The 18,302-nt window shown below is 38.2% G+C and overlaps 1 protein-coding gene and 53 non-coding genes across 55 annotated transcripts in view; 1 reads left to right on the forward strand and 53 right to left on the reverse strand.

Annotated features, from left to right (window-relative positions):
- Positions 1–18,043, forward strand: part of LOC116714301 (matrilin-2) — a 30,658-nt gene extending 12,615 nt beyond the window's left edge. For both annotated transcript variants that reach the window (XM_032554791.1, XM_032554783.1), the window contains 5 exons: positions 13,378–13,500; positions 13,608–14,018; positions 14,118–14,270; positions 15,431–15,523; positions 16,633–18,043. In XM_032554791.1, the coding sequence (XP_032410682.1) occupies positions 13,378–13,500; positions 13,608–14,018; positions 14,118–14,270; positions 15,431–15,523; positions 16,633–16,688 (836 nt within the window). In that variant the 3' untranslated portion in view covers positions 16,689–18,043. The remainder of the gene's footprint in view (positions 1–13,377; positions 13,501–13,607; positions 14,019–14,117; positions 14,271–15,430; positions 15,524–16,632) is intronic.
- On the reverse strand, positions 236–309 carry trnat-cgu (transfer RNA threonine (anticodon CGU)). The gene has a single exon. It is a non-coding gene; the product is annotated as a tRNA-Thr (tRNA).
- trnat-agu (transfer RNA threonine (anticodon AGU)) lies at positions 434–507 on the reverse strand. Its single transcript has one exon. It is a non-coding gene; the product is annotated as a tRNA-Thr (tRNA).
- Positions 611–684, reverse strand: trnak-cuu (transfer RNA lysine (anticodon CUU)). The gene has a single exon. It is a non-coding gene; the product is annotated as a tRNA-Lys (tRNA).
- trnat-agu (transfer RNA threonine (anticodon AGU)) lies at positions 794–867 on the reverse strand. Its single transcript has one exon. It is a non-coding gene; the product is annotated as a tRNA-Thr (tRNA).
- On the reverse strand, positions 953–1,026 carry trnat-ugu (transfer RNA threonine (anticodon UGU)). The gene has a single exon. It is a non-coding gene; the product is annotated as a tRNA-Thr (tRNA).
- trnat-agu (transfer RNA threonine (anticodon AGU)) lies at positions 1,151–1,224 on the reverse strand. Its single transcript has one exon. It is a non-coding gene; the product is annotated as a tRNA-Thr (tRNA).
- trnat-agu (transfer RNA threonine (anticodon AGU)) lies at positions 1,682–1,755 on the reverse strand. The gene has a single exon. It is a non-coding gene; the product is annotated as a tRNA-Thr (tRNA).
- trnat-agu (transfer RNA threonine (anticodon AGU)) lies at positions 2,034–2,107 on the reverse strand. Its single transcript has one exon. It is a non-coding gene; the product is annotated as a tRNA-Thr (tRNA).
- On the reverse strand, positions 2,185–2,258 carry trnat-agu (transfer RNA threonine (anticodon AGU)). Its single transcript has one exon. It is a non-coding gene; the product is annotated as a tRNA-Thr (tRNA).
- On the reverse strand, positions 2,383–2,456 carry trnat-agu (transfer RNA threonine (anticodon AGU)). Its single transcript has one exon. It is a non-coding gene; the product is annotated as a tRNA-Thr (tRNA).
- trnak-cuu (transfer RNA lysine (anticodon CUU)) lies at positions 2,560–2,633 on the reverse strand. Its single transcript has one exon. It is a non-coding gene; the product is annotated as a tRNA-Lys (tRNA).
- trnat-agu (transfer RNA threonine (anticodon AGU)) lies at positions 2,743–2,816 on the reverse strand. Its single transcript has one exon. It is a non-coding gene; the product is annotated as a tRNA-Thr (tRNA).
- trnat-ugu (transfer RNA threonine (anticodon UGU)) lies at positions 3,102–3,175 on the reverse strand. Its single transcript has one exon. It is a non-coding gene; the product is annotated as a tRNA-Thr (tRNA).
- Positions 3,300–3,373, reverse strand: trnat-agu (transfer RNA threonine (anticodon AGU)). The gene has a single exon. It is a non-coding gene; the product is annotated as a tRNA-Thr (tRNA).
- Positions 3,477–3,550, reverse strand: trnar-ccu (transfer RNA arginine (anticodon CCU)). Its single transcript has one exon. It is a non-coding gene; the product is annotated as a tRNA-Arg (tRNA).
- trnat-agu (transfer RNA threonine (anticodon AGU)) lies at positions 3,849–3,922 on the reverse strand. Its single transcript has one exon. It is a non-coding gene; the product is annotated as a tRNA-Thr (tRNA).
- On the reverse strand, positions 4,022–4,095 carry trnat-cgu (transfer RNA threonine (anticodon CGU)). Its single transcript has one exon. It is a non-coding gene; the product is annotated as a tRNA-Thr (tRNA).
- trnat-agu (transfer RNA threonine (anticodon AGU)) lies at positions 4,220–4,293 on the reverse strand. Its single transcript has one exon. It is a non-coding gene; the product is annotated as a tRNA-Thr (tRNA).
- On the reverse strand, positions 4,572–4,645 carry trnat-agu (transfer RNA threonine (anticodon AGU)). Its single transcript has one exon. It is a non-coding gene; the product is annotated as a tRNA-Thr (tRNA).
- Positions 4,745–4,818, reverse strand: trnat-cgu (transfer RNA threonine (anticodon CGU)). The gene has a single exon. It is a non-coding gene; the product is annotated as a tRNA-Thr (tRNA).
- Positions 4,928–5,001, reverse strand: trnat-agu (transfer RNA threonine (anticodon AGU)). The gene has a single exon. It is a non-coding gene; the product is annotated as a tRNA-Thr (tRNA).
- trnat-agu (transfer RNA threonine (anticodon AGU)) lies at positions 5,126–5,199 on the reverse strand. Its single transcript has one exon. It is a non-coding gene; the product is annotated as a tRNA-Thr (tRNA).
- On the reverse strand, positions 5,324–5,397 carry trnat-agu (transfer RNA threonine (anticodon AGU)). Its single transcript has one exon. It is a non-coding gene; the product is annotated as a tRNA-Thr (tRNA).
- Positions 5,676–5,749, reverse strand: trnat-agu (transfer RNA threonine (anticodon AGU)). Its single transcript has one exon. It is a non-coding gene; the product is annotated as a tRNA-Thr (tRNA).
- On the reverse strand, positions 5,849–5,922 carry trnat-ugu (transfer RNA threonine (anticodon UGU)). Its single transcript has one exon. It is a non-coding gene; the product is annotated as a tRNA-Thr (tRNA).
- Positions 6,045–6,118, reverse strand: trnat-agu (transfer RNA threonine (anticodon AGU)). Its single transcript has one exon. It is a non-coding gene; the product is annotated as a tRNA-Thr (tRNA).
- Positions 6,243–6,316, reverse strand: trnat-agu (transfer RNA threonine (anticodon AGU)). The gene has a single exon. It is a non-coding gene; the product is annotated as a tRNA-Thr (tRNA).
- Positions 6,420–6,493, reverse strand: trnak-cuu (transfer RNA lysine (anticodon CUU)). Its single transcript has one exon. It is a non-coding gene; the product is annotated as a tRNA-Lys (tRNA).
- On the reverse strand, positions 6,603–6,676 carry trnat-agu (transfer RNA threonine (anticodon AGU)). The gene has a single exon. It is a non-coding gene; the product is annotated as a tRNA-Thr (tRNA).
- trnat-ugu (transfer RNA threonine (anticodon UGU)) lies at positions 6,962–7,035 on the reverse strand. The gene has a single exon. It is a non-coding gene; the product is annotated as a tRNA-Thr (tRNA).
- On the reverse strand, positions 7,160–7,233 carry trnat-agu (transfer RNA threonine (anticodon AGU)). The gene has a single exon. It is a non-coding gene; the product is annotated as a tRNA-Thr (tRNA).
- On the reverse strand, positions 7,337–7,410 carry trnar-ccu (transfer RNA arginine (anticodon CCU)). The gene has a single exon. It is a non-coding gene; the product is annotated as a tRNA-Arg (tRNA).
- trnat-agu (transfer RNA threonine (anticodon AGU)) lies at positions 7,709–7,782 on the reverse strand. Its single transcript has one exon. It is a non-coding gene; the product is annotated as a tRNA-Thr (tRNA).
- On the reverse strand, positions 7,882–7,955 carry trnat-cgu (transfer RNA threonine (anticodon CGU)). Its single transcript has one exon. It is a non-coding gene; the product is annotated as a tRNA-Thr (tRNA).
- On the reverse strand, positions 8,080–8,153 carry trnat-agu (transfer RNA threonine (anticodon AGU)). Its single transcript has one exon. It is a non-coding gene; the product is annotated as a tRNA-Thr (tRNA).
- On the reverse strand, positions 8,432–8,505 carry trnat-agu (transfer RNA threonine (anticodon AGU)). The gene has a single exon. It is a non-coding gene; the product is annotated as a tRNA-Thr (tRNA).
- trnat-cgu (transfer RNA threonine (anticodon CGU)) lies at positions 8,605–8,678 on the reverse strand. Its single transcript has one exon. It is a non-coding gene; the product is annotated as a tRNA-Thr (tRNA).
- trnat-agu (transfer RNA threonine (anticodon AGU)) lies at positions 8,788–8,861 on the reverse strand. Its single transcript has one exon. It is a non-coding gene; the product is annotated as a tRNA-Thr (tRNA).
- On the reverse strand, positions 8,961–9,034 carry trnat-cgu (transfer RNA threonine (anticodon CGU)). The gene has a single exon. It is a non-coding gene; the product is annotated as a tRNA-Thr (tRNA).
- On the reverse strand, positions 9,159–9,232 carry trnat-agu (transfer RNA threonine (anticodon AGU)). Its single transcript has one exon. It is a non-coding gene; the product is annotated as a tRNA-Thr (tRNA).
- Positions 9,357–9,430, reverse strand: trnat-agu (transfer RNA threonine (anticodon AGU)). Its single transcript has one exon. It is a non-coding gene; the product is annotated as a tRNA-Thr (tRNA).
- On the reverse strand, positions 9,709–9,782 carry trnat-agu (transfer RNA threonine (anticodon AGU)). Its single transcript has one exon. It is a non-coding gene; the product is annotated as a tRNA-Thr (tRNA).
- On the reverse strand, positions 9,882–9,955 carry trnat-cgu (transfer RNA threonine (anticodon CGU)). Its single transcript has one exon. It is a non-coding gene; the product is annotated as a tRNA-Thr (tRNA).
- trnat-agu (transfer RNA threonine (anticodon AGU)) lies at positions 10,080–10,153 on the reverse strand. Its single transcript has one exon. It is a non-coding gene; the product is annotated as a tRNA-Thr (tRNA).
- trnat-agu (transfer RNA threonine (anticodon AGU)) lies at positions 10,278–10,351 on the reverse strand. The gene has a single exon. It is a non-coding gene; the product is annotated as a tRNA-Thr (tRNA).
- trnar-ccu (transfer RNA arginine (anticodon CCU)) lies at positions 10,455–10,528 on the reverse strand. The gene has a single exon. It is a non-coding gene; the product is annotated as a tRNA-Arg (tRNA).
- trnat-agu (transfer RNA threonine (anticodon AGU)) lies at positions 10,638–10,711 on the reverse strand. The gene has a single exon. It is a non-coding gene; the product is annotated as a tRNA-Thr (tRNA).
- On the reverse strand, positions 10,998–11,071 carry trnat-agu (transfer RNA threonine (anticodon AGU)). The gene has a single exon. It is a non-coding gene; the product is annotated as a tRNA-Thr (tRNA).
- Positions 11,170–11,243, reverse strand: trnat-ugu (transfer RNA threonine (anticodon UGU)). The gene has a single exon. It is a non-coding gene; the product is annotated as a tRNA-Thr (tRNA).
- Positions 11,714–11,787, reverse strand: trnat-ugu (transfer RNA threonine (anticodon UGU)). The gene has a single exon. It is a non-coding gene; the product is annotated as a tRNA-Thr (tRNA).
- trnat-agu (transfer RNA threonine (anticodon AGU)) lies at positions 11,913–11,986 on the reverse strand. The gene has a single exon. It is a non-coding gene; the product is annotated as a tRNA-Thr (tRNA).
- Positions 12,445–12,518, reverse strand: trnat-agu (transfer RNA threonine (anticodon AGU)). The gene has a single exon. It is a non-coding gene; the product is annotated as a tRNA-Thr (tRNA).
- On the reverse strand, positions 12,797–12,870 carry trnat-agu (transfer RNA threonine (anticodon AGU)). Its single transcript has one exon. It is a non-coding gene; the product is annotated as a tRNA-Thr (tRNA).
- Positions 18,044–18,302: the final 259 nt, after the last annotated feature.

The raw sequence follows: 18,302 nt of genomic DNA on the forward strand, positions 1-18,302 counted from the left end.
CATATTTCAAAACTGATTTAAAATATGAAACAATTTAAACAACAGAAATGTCTCAATTAAAAAGACGTTTTTAGAAAGGAACAGCTTTGATTTGAACCCAGAATCTCACGTTTACTAGACAGGCACTTTGACCAACTAAGCCACAGCACTATGAAATAGATGAAATTACACTTTCCCTAAAAGTCAGGACATATTTTGAAACTGATTTCAAACAACTAAATTTTCTCATTTATAAAGGTACTGCTGGGATTTGAACCCAGGATCTCCTATTTACGAGACAGGCGCTTTGACCAGCTAAGCCACAGCACCTTCAAGTCGCTGAAATGACACTTTCTCCAAATGCCACTTTCTCTGAATGCCAGGACATATTTTATTAAGAACATGTGTCAAAGGAAAGACAAGACTACATCAGGCAAAAAGCCATTTCATTCAAAGGTGCTGCTGGGATTTGAACCCAGGATCTCCTGTTTACTAGACAGGCACTTTGACCAGCTAAGCCACAGCACCTTGACGTTGCGGCAATTACACTTTATCTAAAAATAAGGACATATTTTGTAACTGATTTCAAATAAACAACAAAAATGTATTCATTAATAAGCTGTTCTTTAAATGGTACTGCTGGGATTTGAACCCAGGATCTTCTATTTAAGAGACAGGCGCTTTGACCAACTAAGCCACAGCACCTTGAAATTACTGCAATTACACTTCCTCTAAATGCCAGGACATATTGTAATGAAAACTTGAGAAAATAGGATAAACAAAACTACATCAGTCAAAAAGCTATTTCACTCAAAGTTGCTGCTGGGATTTGAACACAGGACCTCCTGTTTACTAGACAGGCACTTTGACGAACTAAGCCACAGCACCTTGAACTTGCTGCAATTACACTGTAACTAAAAGTCAGGACATATTTTGAAACTGATTTCAAACAACTAAATTTTATCATTTATAAAGGTACTGCTGGGATTTGAACCCAGGATCTCCTATTTACAAGACAGGCGCTTTGACCAGCTAAGCCACAGCACCTTGCAGTTGCTGAAATGACACTTTCTCCAAATGCCACTTTCCCTGAAGGCCAGGACACATTTTGCTAAGAACATGTGTCAAAAGAAATACAAGACTACATCAGGCAAAAAGCCATTTCATTCAAAGGTGCTGCTGGGATTTGAACCCAGGATCTCCTGTTTACTAGAAAGGCACTTTGACCAGCTAAGCCACAGCACCTTGAAGTTACGGCAATTACACTTCCTCTAAATGCCAGGACATATTGTAAGGACAACTTGAGAATATAGGATAAACAAAACTACATCAGTACAATAGCCATTTCATTCAAAGGTTCTGCTGGGATTCGAACCCAGGACTAGACAGGCACTTTGACCAGCTAAGCCACAGCACCTTCAAGTTGCTGCAATTACACTTACTCTAAAAGTATGGACATATTTTGTAACTGATTTCAAATAAACAACAAAAATGTATTATTAATAACCTGTTCTTTAAATGGTAGTGCTGGGATTTGAACCCAGTATCTCCTGTTTACTAGACAGGTGCTTTCACCAATGAAGCCACAACACCTTGAAATTGCTGCGATTACACTTCCTCTAAAGGCCATGACATATTGTAATGACAACTTGAGATAATAGGATAAACAACACTACATCAGTCAAAAAGCCATTTAATTCAAAGGTGCTGCTGGGGTTTGAACCCAGGATCTCCTGTTTACTAGACAGGCACTTTGACCAGCTAAGCCACAGCACCTTGAAGTTGCTGAAATTATTCTTTCTCTAAAATTCAGGACATATTCTGAAACTGATTTCAAATAAACAACAGAATTGTATTAATTAATAAGCTGTTCTTTAAATAGTACTGCTGGGATTTGAACCCAGGATCTTCTATTTAAGAGACAAGCGCTTTGACCAACAGAACCTTGAAAATAGCACAATTACACTTCCTCTAAATTCCAGGACATATTGTAATGACAACTTGAGAATATAGGATAAACAAAACTACATCAGCACAATAGCAATTTCATTCAAAGGTGCTGCTGGGATTTGAACCCAGGATCTCCTGTTTACTAGACAGGCACTTTGACCAACTAAGCCACAGCACCTTGAACTTGCTGCAATTACACTGTAACTAAAAGTCAGGACATATTTTGAAACTGATTTCAAACAACTAAATTTATAAAGGTACTGCTGGGATTTGAACCCAGGATCTCCTATTTACTAGACAGGCGCTTTGACCAGCTAAGCCACAGCACCTTCAAGTCGCTGAAATGACACTTTCTCCAAATGCCACTTTCTCTGAATGCCAGGACATATTTTATTAAGAACATGTGTCAAAGGAAAGACAAGACTACATCAGGCAAAAAGCCATTTCATTCAAAGGTGCTGCTGGGATTTGAACCCAGGATCTCCTCTTTACTAGACAGGCACTTTGACCAGCTAAGCCACAGCACCTTGACGTTGCGGCAATTACACTTTATCTAAAAATGAGGACATATTTTGTAACTGATTTCAAATAAACAACAAAAATGTATTCATTAATAAGCTGTTCTTTAAATGGTACTGCTGGGATTTGAACCCAGGATCTTCTATTTAAGAAACAGGCGCTTTGACCAACTAAGCCACAGCACCTTGAAATTACTGCAATTACACTTCCTCTAAATGCCAGGACATATTGTAATGAAAACTTGAGAAAATAGGATAAACAAAACTACATCAGTCAAACAGCGATTTCATTCAAAGGTGCTGCTGGGATTTGAACCCAGGATCTCCTGTTTACTAGACAGGCACTTTGACCAGCTAAGCCACAGCACCTTGACGTTACGGCAATTACACTTTATCTAAAAATAAGGAAATATTTTGAAACTGATTTCAAACATACAATTCAAACAACAAAAATGTCTCAATTATAAATACTTTCTTAGAAAGGATCTGAACCCAGGATCTCCTATTTACAAGACAGGCGCTTTGACCAGCTAAGCCAAAACACCTTGAAATTACTGCAATTATACTTCCTCTAAATGCCAGTACATACTGTAATGACAACTTGAGAAAATAGGATACACAAAACTACATCAGTCAAAAAGCCATTTCATTCAAAGGTGCTGCTGGGATTTGAACCCAGGGTCTCCTATTTACAAGACAGGCGCTTTGACCAGCTAAGCCACAGCACCTTGCAGTTGCTGAAATGACACTTTCTCCAAATGCCACTTTCTCTTAATGCCAGGACATATTTTATTAAGAACATGTGTCAAAGGAAAGACAAGACTACATCAGGCAAAAAGCCATTTAATTCAAAGGTGCTGCTGGGATTTGAACCCAGGATCTCCTGTTTACTAGACAGCCACTTTGACCAGCTAAGCCACAGCACCTTGACTTTGCGGCAATTACACTTTATCTAAAAATAAGGACATATTTTGTAACTGATTTCAAATAAACAACAAAAATGTATTAATTAATAAGATGTTCTTTAAATGGTACTGCTGGGATTTGAACCCAGGATCTTCTATTTAGGAGACAGGCGCTTTGACCAACTAAGCCACAGCACCTTGAACTTGCTGCAATTACACTGTAACTAAAAGTCAGGACATATTTTGAAACTGATTTCAAATATCAAACAATTTAAGCAACTAAATTGTCTCTTTTATAAAAACATTTTTAGAAAGGTACTAATCGGTTTTGAACACAGGGTCACATGTTTTCTAGACAGGCGCTTTGACCTGCTAAGCCACAGCACCTTGAAATTACTGCAATTACACTTCCTCTAAATACCAGTACATATTGTAATGACAACTTGAGATAATAGGATAAACAAGACTACATCAGTCAAAAAGACATTTAATTCAAAGGTTCTACTGGGATTTGAACCCAGGATCTCCTGTTTACTAGACAAGCACTTTGACCAACTAAGCCACAGCACCTTGAACTTGCTGCAATTACACTTAGTCTAAAAGTCAGGACATATTTTGAAACTGATTTCAAACAACTAAATTTTATCATTTATAAAGACGCTTTTAGAAAGGTACTGCTGGGATTTGAACCCAGGATCTCCTATTTACGAGACAGGCGCTTTGACCAGCTAAGCCACAGCACCTTGCAGTTGCTGAACTGAAACTTTCTCCAAATGCCACTTTCTCTGAATGCCAGGACATATTTTATTAAGAACATGTGTCAAAGGAAAGACAAGACTACATCAGGCATACAGCCATTTCATTCGAAGGTGCTGCTGGGATTTGAACCCAGAATCTCCTCTTTACTAGACAGGCACTTTGACCAGCTAAGCCACAACACCTTGAAATTGCTGCAATTACACTTTATCTAAAAATAAGGACATATTCTGAAACTGATTTCAAATAAACAACAAAATTGTATTAATTAATAAGCTGTACTTTAAATGGTACTGCTGGGATTTGAACCCAGGATCTTCTATTTAAGAGACAGGCGCTTTGACCAACAGCACCTTGAAAATAGCAAAATTACACTTCCTCTAAAGGCCATGACATATTGTATTAAGAACTTGTGTCAATAGGAAAAACAAGACTACATCAGGCAAAAAGCCATTTAATTCAAAGGTGGTGCTGGGATTTGAACCCAGGATGTCCTGTTTACTAGACAAGCTCTTTCACCAACTAAGCCACAACACCTTGAACTTGTTGCAATTACACTTACTCTAAAAGTCAGGACATATTTTGAAACTGATTTCAAACAACTAAATTTTCTCATTTATAAAGACTCTTTTAGAAAGGTTCTGCTGGGATTTGAACCCAGGATCTCCTATTTACGAGACAGGCGCTTTGACCAGCTAAGCCACAGCACCTTGACAATAGCACAATTACACTTCCTCTAAATGCCAGGACATACTGTATTAAGAACTTGTGTTAATAGGAAAAACAAGACTAAATCAGGCAAAAAGTCTTTTGATTCAAAGGTGCTGCTGGGATTTGAACCCAGGATCTCCTGTTTACTAGACAGGCGCTTTGACCAGCTAAGCCACAGCACCTTGCAGTTGCTGAAATGACACTTCCACCAAATGCCACTTTCTCTGAATGCCAGGACATATTTTATTAAGAACATGTGTCAAAGGAAAGACAAGACTACATCAGGCAAAAAACCATTTCTTTCAAAGGTGCTGCTGGGATTTGAACCCAGGATCTCCTGTTTACTAGACAGGCACTTTGACCAACTAAGCCACAGCACCTTCAAGTCGCTGAAATGACACTTTCTCCAAATGCCACTTTCTCTGAATGCCAGGACATATTTTATTAAGAACATGTGTCAAAGGAAAGACAAGACTACATCAGGCAAAAAGCCATTTCATTCAAAGGTGCTGCTGGGATTTGAACCCAGGATCTCCTGTTTACTAGACAGGCACTTTGACCAGCTAAGCCACAGCACCTTGACGTTGCAGCAATTACACTTTATCTAAAAATAAGGACATATTCTGAAACTGATTTCAAATAAACAACAAAATTGTATTAATTAATAAGCTGTTCTTTAAATGGTACTGCTGGGATTTGAACCCAGGATCTTCTATTTAAGAGACAGGCGCTTTGACCAACAGCACCTTGAAAATAGCAAAATTACACTTCCTCTAAAGGCCATGACATATTGTATTAAGAACTTGTGTCAATAGGAAAAACAAGACTACATCAGGCAAAAAGCCATTTAATTCAAAGGTGCTGCTGGGATTTGAACCCAGGATGTCCTGTTTACTAGACAAGCTCTTTCACCAACTAAGCCACAACACCTTGAACTTGTTGCAATTACACTTACTCTAAAAGTCAGGACATATTTTGAAACTGATTTCAAACAACTAAATTTTCTCATTTATAAAGACGCTTTTAGAAAGGTACTGCTGGGATTTGAACCCAGGATCTCCTATTTACAAGACAGGCGCTTTGACCAGCTAAGCCACAGCACCTTGGAGTTGCTGAAATGACACTTTCTCCAAATGCCACTTTCCCTGAAGGCCAGGACATATTTTGCTAAGAACGTGTCAAAAGAAATACAAGACTACATCAGGCAAAAAGCCATTTCATTCAAAGGTGCTGCTGGGATTTGAACCCAGGATCTCCTGTTTACTAGACAGGCACTTTGACCAACTAAGCCACAGCACCTTCAAGTCGCTGAAATGACACTTTCTCCAAATGCCACTTTCTCTGAATGCCAGGACATATTTTATTAAGAACATGTGTCAAAGGAAAGACAAGACTACATCAGGCAAAAAGCCATTTCATTCAAAGGTGCTGCTGGGATTTGAACCCAGGATCTCCTGTTTACTAGACAGGCACTTTGACCAGCTAAGCCACAGCACCTTGACGTTGCGGCAATTACACTTTATCTAAAAATAAGGACATATTTTGTAACTGATTTCAAATAAACAACAAAAATGTATTCATTAATAAGCTGTTCTTTAAATGGTACTGCTGGGATTTGAACCCAGGATCTTCTATTTAAGAGACAGGCGCTTTGACCAACTAAGCCACAGCACCTTGAAATTACTGCAATTACACTTCCTCTAAATGCCAGGACATATTGTAATGAAAACTTGAGAAAATAGGATAAACAAAACTACATCAGTCAAACAGCGATTTCATTCAAAGGTGCTGCTGGGATTTGAACCCAGGATCTCCTGTTTACTAGTCAGGCACTTTGACCAGCTAAGCCACAGCACCTTGACGTTACGGCAATTACACTTTATCTAAAAATAAGGAAATATTTTGAAACTGATTTCAAACATACAATTCAAACAACAAAAATGTCTCAATTATAAATACTTTCTTAGAAAGGATCTGAACCCAGGATCTCCTATTTACAAGACAGGCGCTTTGACCAGCTAAGCCAAAACACCTTGAAATTACTGCAATTATACTTCCTCTAAATGCCAGTACATACTGTAATGACAACTTGAGAAAATAGGATACACAAAACTACATCAGTCAAAAAGCCATTTCATTCAAAGGTGCTGCTGGGATTTGAACCCAGGATCTCCTATTTACAAGACAGGCGCTTTGACCAGCTAAGCCACAGCACCTTGCAGTTGCTGAAATGACACTTTCTCCAAATGCCACTTTCTCTTAATGCCAGGACATATTTTATTAAGAACATGTGTCAAAGGAAAGACAAGACTACATCAGGCAAAAAGCCATTTCATTCAAAGGTGCTGCTGGGATTTGAACCCAGGATCTCCTGTTTACTAGACAGGCACTTTGACCAGCTAAGCCACAGCACCTTGACTTTGCGGCAATTACACTTTATCTAAAAATAAGGACATATTTTGTAACTGATTTCAAATAAACAACAAAAATGTATTAATTAATAAGATGTTCTTTAAATGGTACTGCTGGGATTTGAACCCAGGATCTTCTATTTAGGAGACAGGCGCTTTGACCAACTAAGCCACAGCACCTTGAACTTGCTGCAATTACACTGTAACTAAAAGTCAGGACATATTTTGAAACTGATTTCAAATATCAAACAATTTAAGCAACTAAATTGTCTCTTTTATAAAAACATTTTTAGAAAGGTACTAATCGGTTTTGAACACAGGGTCACATGTTTTCTAGACAGGCGCTTTGACCTGCTAAGCCACAGCACCTTGAAATTACTGCAATTACACTTCCTCTAAATACCAGTACATATTGTAATGACAACTTGAGATAATAGGATAAACAAGACTACATCAGTCAAAAAGACATTTAATTCAAAGGTTCTACTGGGATTTGAACCCAGGATCTCCTGTTTACTAGACAAGCACTTTGACCAACTAAGCCACAGCACCTTGAACTTGCTGCAATTACACTTAGTCTAAAAGTCAGGACATATTTTGAAACTGATTTCAAACAACTAAATTTTATCATTTATAAAGACGCTTTTAGAAAGGTACTGCTGGGATTTGAACCCAGGATCTCCTATTTACGAGACAGGCGCTTTGACCAGCTAAGCCACAGCACCTTGCAGTTGCTGAACTGAAACTTTCTCCAAATGCCACTTTCTCTGAATGCCAGGACATATTTTATTAAGAACATGTGTCAAAGGAAAGACAAGACTACATCAGGCAAACAGCCATTTCATTCGAAGGTGCTGCTGGGATTTGAACCCAGAATCTCCTCTTTACTAGACAGGCACTTTGACCAGCTAAGCCACAACACCTTGAAATTGCTGCAATTACACTTTATCTAAAAATAAGGACATATTCTGAAACTGATTTCAAATAAACAACAAAATTGTATTAATTAATAAGCTGTACTTTAAATGGTACTGCTGGGATTTGAACCCAGGATCTTCTATTTAAGAGACAGGCGCTTTGACCAACAGCACCTTGAAAATAGCAAAATTACACTTCCTCTAAAGGCCATGACATATTGTATTAAGAACTTGTGTCAATAGGAAAAACAAGACTACATCAGGCAAAAAGCCATTTAATTCAAAGGTGGTGCTGGGATTTGAACCCAGGATGTCCTGTTTACTAGACAAGCTCTTTCACCAACTAAGCCACAACACCTTGAACTTGTTGCAATTACACTTACTCTAAAAGTCAGGACATATTTTGAAACTGATTTCAAACAACTAAATTTTCTCATTTATAAAGACTCTTTTAGAAAGGTTCTGCTGGGATTTGAACCCAGGATCTCCTATTTACGAGACAGGCGCTTTGACCAGCTAAGCCACAGCACCTTGACAATAGCACAATTACACTTCCTCTAAATGCCAGGACATACTGTATTAAGAACTTGTGTTAATAGGAAAAACAAGACTAAATCAGGCAAAAAGTCTTTTGATTCAAAGGTGCTGCTGGGATTTGAACCCAGGATCTCCTGTTTACTAGACAAGCTCTTTCACCAACTAAGCCACAACACCTTGAACTTGTTGCAATTACACTTACTCTAAAAGTCAGGACATATTTTGAAACTGATTTCAAACAACTAAATTTTCTCATTTAAAAAGACGCTTTTAGAAAGGTACTGCTGGGATTTGAACCCAGGATCTCCTATTTACGAGACAGGCGCTTTGACCAGCTAAGCCACAGCACCTTGCAGTTGCTGAAATGACACTTCCACCAAATGCCACTTTCTCTGAATGCCAGGACATATTTTATTAAGAACATGTGTCAAAGGAAAGACAAGACTACATCAGGCAAAAAACCATTTCTTTCAAAGGTGCTGCTGGGATTTGAACCCAGGATCTCCTGTTTACTAGACAGGCACTTTGACCAACTAAGCCACAGCACCTTCAAGTCGCTGAAATGACACTTTCTCCAAATGCCACTTTCTCTGAATGCCAGGACATATTTTATTAAGAACATGTGTCAAAGGAAAGACAAGACTACATCAGGCAAAAAGCCATTTCATTCAAAGGTGCTGCTGGGATTTGAACCCAGGATCTCCTGTTTACTAGACAGGCACTTTGACCAGCTAAGCCACAGCACCTTGACGTTGCAGCAATTACACTTTATCTAAAAATAAGGACATATTCTGAAACTGATTTCAAATAAACAACAAAATTGTATTAATTAATAAGCTGTTCTTTAAATGGTACTGCTGGGATTTGAACCCAGGATCTTCTATTTAAGAGACAGGCGCTTTGACCAACAGCACCTTGAAAATAGCAAAATTACACTTCCTCTAAAGGCCATGACATATTGTATTAAGAACTTGTGTCAATAGGAAAAACAAGACTACATCAGGCAAAAAGCCATTTAATTCAAAGGTGCTGCTGGGATTTGAACCCAGGATGTCCTGTTTACTAGACAAGCTCTTTCACCAACTAAGCCACAACACCTTGAACTTGTTGCAATTACACTTACTCTAAAAGTCAGGACATATTTTGAAACTGATTTCAAACAACTAAATTTTCTCATATATAAAGACTCTTTTAGAAAGGTACTGCTGGGATTTGAACCTAGGATCTCCTATTTACGAGACAGGCGCTTTGACCAGCTAAGCCACAGCACCTTGCAGTTGCTGAAATGACACTTCCACCAAATGCCACTTTCTCTGAATGCCAGGACATATTTTATTAAGAACATGTGTCAAAGGAAAGACAAGACTACATCAGGCAAAAAACCATTTCATTCAAAGGTGCTGCTGGGATTTGAACCCAGGATCTCCTGTTTACTAGACAGGCACTTTGACCAGCTAAGCCACAGCACCTTAAAGTGGCTGAAATGACACTTTCTCCAAATGCCACTTTCTCTGACTGCCAGGACATATTTTATTAAGAACATGTGTCAAAGGAAAGACAAGACTACATCAGACAAAAAGCCATTTCATTCAAAGGTGCTGCTGGGATTTGAACCCAGGATCTCCTGTTTACTAGACAGGCACTTTGACCAGCTAAGCCACAGCACCTTGACGTTGCGGCAATTACACTTTATCTAAAAATAAGGACATATTTTGTAACTGATTTCAAATAAACAACAGAAATGTATTAATTAATAAGCTGTTCTTTAAATGGTACTGCTGGGATTTGAACCCAGTATCTTCTATTTAGGAGACAGGCGCTTTGACCAACTAAGCCACAGCACCTTGAAATTACTGCAATTACACTTCCTCTAAATGCCAGGACATATTGTAATGAAAACTTCAGAAAATAGGATAAACAAAACTACATCAGTCAAAAAGCTATTTCATTCAAAGGTGCTGCTGGGGTTTGAACCCAGGATCTCCTGTTTACTAGACAAGCACTTTGACCAACTAAGCCAAAGCACCTTCAAGTCTCTGCAAATACACTTTATCTAAAAATAAGGACATATTTTGTAACTGATTTCAAATAAATAAGAAAAATGTATTAATTAATAAGCTGTTCTTTAAATGGTACTGCTAGGATTTGAACCCAGGATCTTCTATTTTGGAGACAAGCGCTTTGAAAAGCTGAGCCACAGCACCTTGACAATAGCACAATTACACTTCCTCTAAATGTCAGGACATATTGTATTAAGAACTTGTGTTAATAGGAAAAACAAGACTAAATCAGGCAAAAAGCCTTTTCATTCAAAGGTGCTGCTGGGATTTGAACCCAGGATCTCCTGTTTACTAGACAAGCACTTTGACCAACTAAGCCACAGCACCTTGACTTGCTGCAATTACACTTACTCTAAAAGTCAGGACATATTTTGGAACTGATTTCAAACAACTATATTTTATCATTTATAAAGACGCTTTTAGAAAGGTACTGCTGGGATTTGAACCCAGGATCTCCTATTTACAAGACAGGCGCTTTGACCAGCTAAGCCACAGCACCTTGCAGTTGCTGAAATGACATTTCTCCAAATGCCACTTTCTCTGAATGCCAGGACATATTTTATTAAAAACATGTGTCAAAGGAAAGACAAGACTACATCAGGCAAAAAGCCATTTCATTCAAAGGTGCTGCTGGGATTTGAACCCAGGACTAGACAGGCGCTTTGACCAGCTAAGCCACAACACCTTGAAGTTGCTGCAATTACACTTACTCTAAAAGTATGGACATATTTTGTAACTGATTTCAAACATCAAACAATTTAAACAACTAAATTTTCTCATTTATAAAGGTACTGCTGGATTTTGATCCCATCAGCTCCTGTTTACTAGACAGGTGCTTTGACCAACGAAGCCATAGCGCCTTGAAGTTGCTGCAATTACACTTTCTCCAAATGCCAGGACATATTGTATTAAGAACTTGTGTAAATAGGAAAAACAAGACTACATCAGTCAAAAAGCCATTTCATTCAAAGGTGCTGCTGGGATTTGAACCCAGGATCTCCTATTTACAAGACAGGCGCTTTGACCAGCTAAGCCACAGCACCTTGCAGTTGCTGAAATGACACTTTCTCCAAATGCCACTTTCTCTGAATGCCAGGACATATTTTATTAAGAACATGTGTCAATAGGAAAGACAAGACTACATCAGGCAAAAAGCCATTTCATTCAAAGGTGCTGCTGGGATTTGAACCCAGGATCTCCTGTTTACTAGACAGGCACTTTGACCAACTAAGCCACAGCACCTTCAAGTTGCTGCAAATACACTTTATCTAAAAATAAGGACATATTTTGTAACTGATTTCAAATAAATAAGAAAAATGTATTAATTAATAAGCTGTTCTTTAAATGGTACTGCTGGGATTTGAACCCAGGATCTTCTATTTAAGAGACAAGCGCTTTGACAAGCTGAGCCACAACACCTTGAAATTGCTGCAATTACACTTCCTCTAAATGCCAGGACATATTGTAATGACAACTTGAGAATATAGTATAAACAAAACTACATCAGTACAATAGCCATTTCATTCAAAGGTGCTGCTGGGATTTGAACCCAGGACTAGACAGGCGCTTTGACCAGCTAAGCCACAGCACCTTGAAGTTGCTGCAATCACACTTTATCTAAAAGTAAGGACATATTGTATTAAGAACTTGTGTCAATAGGAAAAACAAGATTACTTCAGGCAAAAAGCCATTTCATTCAAAGGTGCTGCCTGGATTTGAACCCAGGATCTCCTGTTTACTAGACAGGCACTTTGACCAACTAAGCCACAGCACCTTGTAGTTGCTGAAGTTCTACTTTCTCTAAAATTCAGGACATATTCTGAAACCGATTTCAAATAAACAACAAAATTGTATTAATTAATAAGCTGTTCTTTAAATGGTACTGCTGGGATTTGAACACAGGATCTTCTATTTAAGAGACAGGCGCTTTGACCAACAGCACCTTGAAAATAGCAAAATTACACTTCCTCTAAATGCCAGGACATATTGTAATGACAACTTGAGATAATAGGATAAACAAAACTACATCAGTCAAAAAGCCATTTAATTCAAAGGTGCTGCTGGGATTTGAACCCAGGATCTCCTGTTTACTAGACAAGCACTTTGACCAACTAAGCCACAGCACCTTGACGTTGCTGCAATTACACTTACTCTAAAAGTGTGGACATATTTTGTAACTGATTTCAAACATCAAACAATTTAAACATCTAAATTTTCTCATTTATAAAGACTTTTTTAGAAAGGTACTGCTGGATTTTGATCCCATCATCACCTGTTTACAAGACCGGCACTTTGACCATCTAAGCCACAGCACCTTGATGTTGCAGATATGACAGAAATGACACTTTCCTTCCATTTCAGGACATTCTCAATGCAGAATATATATATATATATATATATATATATATATATATATATATATATATATATATATATATATATATATATATATATATATTTACAGCCTTCTCTCAGTTACTACTCTGACTGTGTTGTTCTTTCAGCAAATTGCATGGTTTCAACAACAGATTAACTAGATGAATCGCTTCAGCCCCGGTTTTTAGTAAAATACAGTATGAATAAACAGGTTCATTGTTTCACAGCAGCATCAGTAACACATGTTAAACTTCCAGGTGTTGATCTGTGTCAAACTCTGGACCACGGCTGCGAACATCTGTGTGTCAGCACCACCGACTCCTACATCTGTAAATGTAACGAGGGATTCCTGCTGGCTGAAAATGGGAAAAGCTGTGGAAGTAAAGCTTTAGCTATTTTCTTCTTTATTCTTAGATGCAACTGAAGACAAAACAAGCAAACAAAAAAAATCGACATCACCACGTTTTTCATGTCTTTGCACCTGCAGAACCAGGGTGTCACGACGGAGTCATGGATTTGGTGTTCGTGATCGACGGCTCCAAGAGTTTGGGCCCCGCCAACTTTGAGCTGGTCAAGCAGTTCGTGAACAGCATCGTGGACTCGCTGGACGTCTCCAGGACGGCCACGCGCGTCGGACTCATCCAGTTCTCCACCAAGGTGCGCACAGAGTTCTCTCTGGGCCAGCACGCCGCGGCGCAGGACGTCAAGCGGGCCGTGAGCCAGATGCAGTACATGGGGAGGGGCTCCATGACCGGCTCGGCGCTGCGCCACATGTTCCAGTTCAGCTTTTCGGAGAAAGAAGGCGCCAGGTTGAACGTCCCACGCGTCTGCGTCGTGTTCACCGACGGAAGGTCGCAGGATGATGTCTCCGAGTGGGCCAGCAAAGCAAAGACCTCGGGTGATATGAGTTACTTTGTCTTTATCCAGATTTTCTAACGAAGGCATGTTCTTTCTGATATTAATCTCGTGCCTTCACTCTGTTTTCTGCCGCTTTCAGGGGTGACGATATACGCGCTGGGCGTTGGGAAGGCCATTGAACAGGAGCTGAGGGAAATCGCTTCGGCGCCTGCTGAGATGCACCTCTATTACGCGGAGGACTTTGAGAAAATGGGAGAAATTACAAAGAAGCTGAAGTCAAGGATGTGTAAAGGTGATCACTATTTATGAACTAATTTTACGGTGCAAAAACACAAAATCTTACCAAGTATGTTTGGTCTCGTTTTTTGTGCAAATATCTTATTTACGTATGCTTGAAAGAAGACAAAAAACTAACTGACATGTAACTTTTTCAGCAAGAACTAAGAGCTTATTTAAGTCAATAATTCCTTAATATTGATTGAAAAAAGTAAAGTAAATAAGTTATTTAACTTCTTTGTGAAAATATTGCAGATAAGTGAAAATATCTGCGTCTTTCTGGATACCGATATTTCATCCCCAGATGTAAAACTAGGAAGTATAAAACCAGTTTTGTTCCTGTTTCCATAAGCTTCCAAAATTTGATTTAGCACAGTTTTATTTGATCTTATTTAATTTTTTTATATTGTCCTAAAGGGTACAATGTATTTAAGTCTATTTTTTCATGGTTTTTAATATTTTAAAAACATTGAGTGCAGGGCTATTTGACTCATGTTACATTTACATTTATTGTTTGTGTTGATATTCATTTTCCTGTCTGGCAAGGAAGCTGAATCACTTCCCTATAATCAAATCGACCTAATGGTATAAATAAAGTTGTTTGATTAATTATAACAAGACGTTTTTTTCCCATGTTAGAGGTGAAATAATCTGCCAATAGAACTAGTACTTTTTAGTCAATATTAAGAAATTATTTCATTAAAACAAGCTTCTATTTCTTTCTGAAAAGTTACTTGTTAGCTTTGTCTTACTTCAAGTATACTAAAATGTTCGTAGTAGAAACTAGACCAAAAATACTTGGTAAGATTTTCTGTTTCTGCAGCATAAAAATGTTTAATTTTTAAAAAATAAATAAATAAAATAAATATTGGAACAGAATGAGAGCAGGAGGAAAAGAAACCCTTCCTCCTGTGTTATTTCCGGAAAGTTAAGAGTTTCCATTATTTCCGCAATGGCAATTTTGTAGTAAAAAGTTCAGTTACAGTAAAATCGTCCTTTTATATCAGCTGAGCATCACTCCTACCTGCTGGAAGAGCCGCCGCTCAGAACCGGTTCCTGACAGGAACAGAAATGTGTCGGGTGCTGAAAGAGGAAAGTCATTTCCCCTCACAGCCCATATTGTAAATTAAAGGTAAAAAAAACATGTGCTAACCGTATTTACTTTTGCCCCTACAGACAAACCGGCAGATGAAAGCTTGTGTCGGTGTGAGAGCTTGATCATGTTTCAGAGCCAAGTGACAGAGAAGCTGAAGAACCTGGCTCAGAGTAATATCCTTTTTTTTTTTGCTGGTTTCCTCCACAGCGGGAATAACTGGATTTACGGTAAAACGACAAAGCTGATGAGGTGATAAAATAAATAAAGCAGATGTTTTAAAATGCGGTCTCAGTGGGGCAAAATAACCTTTATCTTCAGTGCACAAAAACAGCATCTAAAAGTTACGCTTATTTATTTATTTATTTTTTATTTATTTATTTTTATAAATTATTTCTATATTTAGCTATACTGACTTATCTGACACATAACTTGTCATTATTACATTAGCAAAATTATAGGTGTGGGCCACCTTACAAGGATGCCTGTATATGAGAATGATGTCAGGTCCAAAACCAACATCTCACAGCTTTCACCCAAATAGACTCAGTCTGTAAGCTAAACTAGAACATGTCTGCAGCCGGTCCCACAACAACATGGTACCATTAACGGGGAACACACCATTAATGGAATTCTGGTTTTAAAGTAAAGATCCCTCAGTTAATAAAAACAATCGAATGTTGTCTCACTTGTCCGCACATTTGACTGAGCACAGCTTGTTGTTACTTTGTTCAGCTAGCTGAACAAAGTCTCTCTCGTCTCTCTTGTCCTCTATCCAAGAGAGGATAGAGGACAAGAGGGCGAATATTGTTTCCGACATGAGAATTATTATTCTTCCATACCTGCTTGTTTACCTCTTCAGACCGAGATAGCTTTCCAAAAATAAGCCGTCTGGAGGTCGAAGCCGAGGACAACACAGACGTGTCCTAAGCAGGGAAGAGACGAGGCTGTGTTCTGCTTCCTGAGCAGAAACAGCAAGGCCATTTTAATTTCACTTAATATTTTAAACATTTGATTATATTCACTGTGTTGTTCTTTATGCGTCTATACATAAGAATCCTCAAGAACGTTTTTTTGTGCATTTGTTAATGCTGCATTTATTCAGTGCCGTATTTATAAGGTGTTTCCTAACATATATCCAGTTGATGCTTACTAGAAAAAGTATGATTTACAAAGATACCGCTGTGCTCCTTTTGGGAGCCTTTTTGAATAGGAGTATCTGTAATATCTTTATTTGTTTTCCAACATTGGATGTATTTCTCGTGAGCCTCTTTAACACGAATACTTGAAGAGATGTCAAAGAAGCTGGAGACTCTGGAGAATCAAGTGGCGAACAAATGAAATTCTGGCGCTGCCTGGTCCTGACGGGATCGTCCTCAACTGTTGATGCAGTTTATCGTCTTACAGTACAATGTGACGTTTTTCCATTAGGTGGTTCTGTTTCACATCCTATATCTCAGCATATCTGTATACATTAGCTCAAATAGACACCTTGTCTTCTAATGAAACAAGCCTTTCAAAATGCAAAGCTGCAATAGGTGGAAGTTTATATATTTAGATGAAATCAAGTTTTATTTTGAAATCTTTTCAAAATTTCATTTTGGTCCTTCTAATGGCCGCCCATTTGCTGCAAAGATTACTTAAAATGCAAAGTTCTATCAGATGCACAGGAAGCTATATGAGCTATAAAAACTTAACGTGAGATATTTCAATTCAGACACATGAAAAATACAAAATCTATTCATTGATTCTACTTTACTAATAAGTCTAAATCTGCACAAGATATAAAAAACACAAAAGCATCTCCAATTTTGTGTTCTGGTTAATATTACACTGACCTCCCAAACGGGATGAAAACAGCATTAATTTGGTATTCAATATGCCCAGATGACATTGACTAACAACTGTGTAGAATTTTTATGGGATCTTTTTAGCCATCATTATCAATGGAGGCTCAATCTGCACAAAACCAAACACACTAAGGTGGATCCAAAGTCCAGGAAATTCTCTTTTTGTGTGGTTTCACAAATAAAACATGTTCATGCAATCTGTTTTAAAAATCTGACCGGTCCATTAGTTTTGGATTGGAGATGTTTAAAAGTTGTCCAAAGTCCAGAAGCATATTTATGCAGCTCCTTATTTTAGCAGAGAACCAAAAGCTTCAAGTCAGACACCAACTTCAGCTCATCAGCCACCAATGTATTTTACAGCGGTGTTCAATGTGTGGCCCCAGGGGGCCAGTTGTGGCTTTGTCATATTTTGGATCTTCACTCATATACACATTTCATTAAAAAAATTGTTTATTGTTGAGCAGGTGAAACAAAAACAAAAAAATGTAAACTAATTTCTGCATTTTCATTTCAATGAATTTTGTGACCCATCAGTTGTTATCAGTTTTTGCCTCCTGGGGATAAAGGTTTCAACACCACTGACTGGACATGCAATAAACACTAAATCAGTGTTCTACTGATCTAGTGTTATGTTCTGTAGTCGTGTGTCAGAACATAACACACGACTACATTTGCTCCTCCCTCGTGCTGCCCCCCAAACCCATGCCGCCCTGGGCAGAAATCCAGGAAGTCATGGTTTTTCAACTGAAGTGCTCTCCCACTTTAAACACTTTATTTGTGAAGAAAGTCGACTATATTATTGAAGATTGTACAGCATACTGATGAATAAACATTTAAATAGTTGAATTTCTGTGCCTTGATTTTCTTTGATCCATCCATCCGCCTATCCTGGCCTCACTTTCTTCTTCTAATTTGCATTATTTGTTGTTATTTCAACTGTGAACTTTATGTTTCCCTTGAGTTATTTTATTTTCATGGAAGCTGCAGTAGAGCATGTCTGCAGCTGGGATCATCTTTTGGTACTAACATTTTACTTGTCATTAACACAGAAAGCACTCCTCCTACATCAACTCCTCTGTTTATGTGTCTCTGCTCTGGATTCTTA

The sequence above is a fragment of the Xiphophorus hellerii genome, chromosome 3 (assembly GCF_003331165.1).
Source record: "Xiphophorus hellerii strain 12219 chromosome 3, Xiphophorus_hellerii-4.1, whole genome shotgun sequence".
In the NCBI taxonomy this organism is placed as follows: domain Eukaryota; kingdom Metazoa; phylum Chordata; class Actinopteri; order Cyprinodontiformes; family Poeciliidae; genus Xiphophorus; species Xiphophorus hellerii.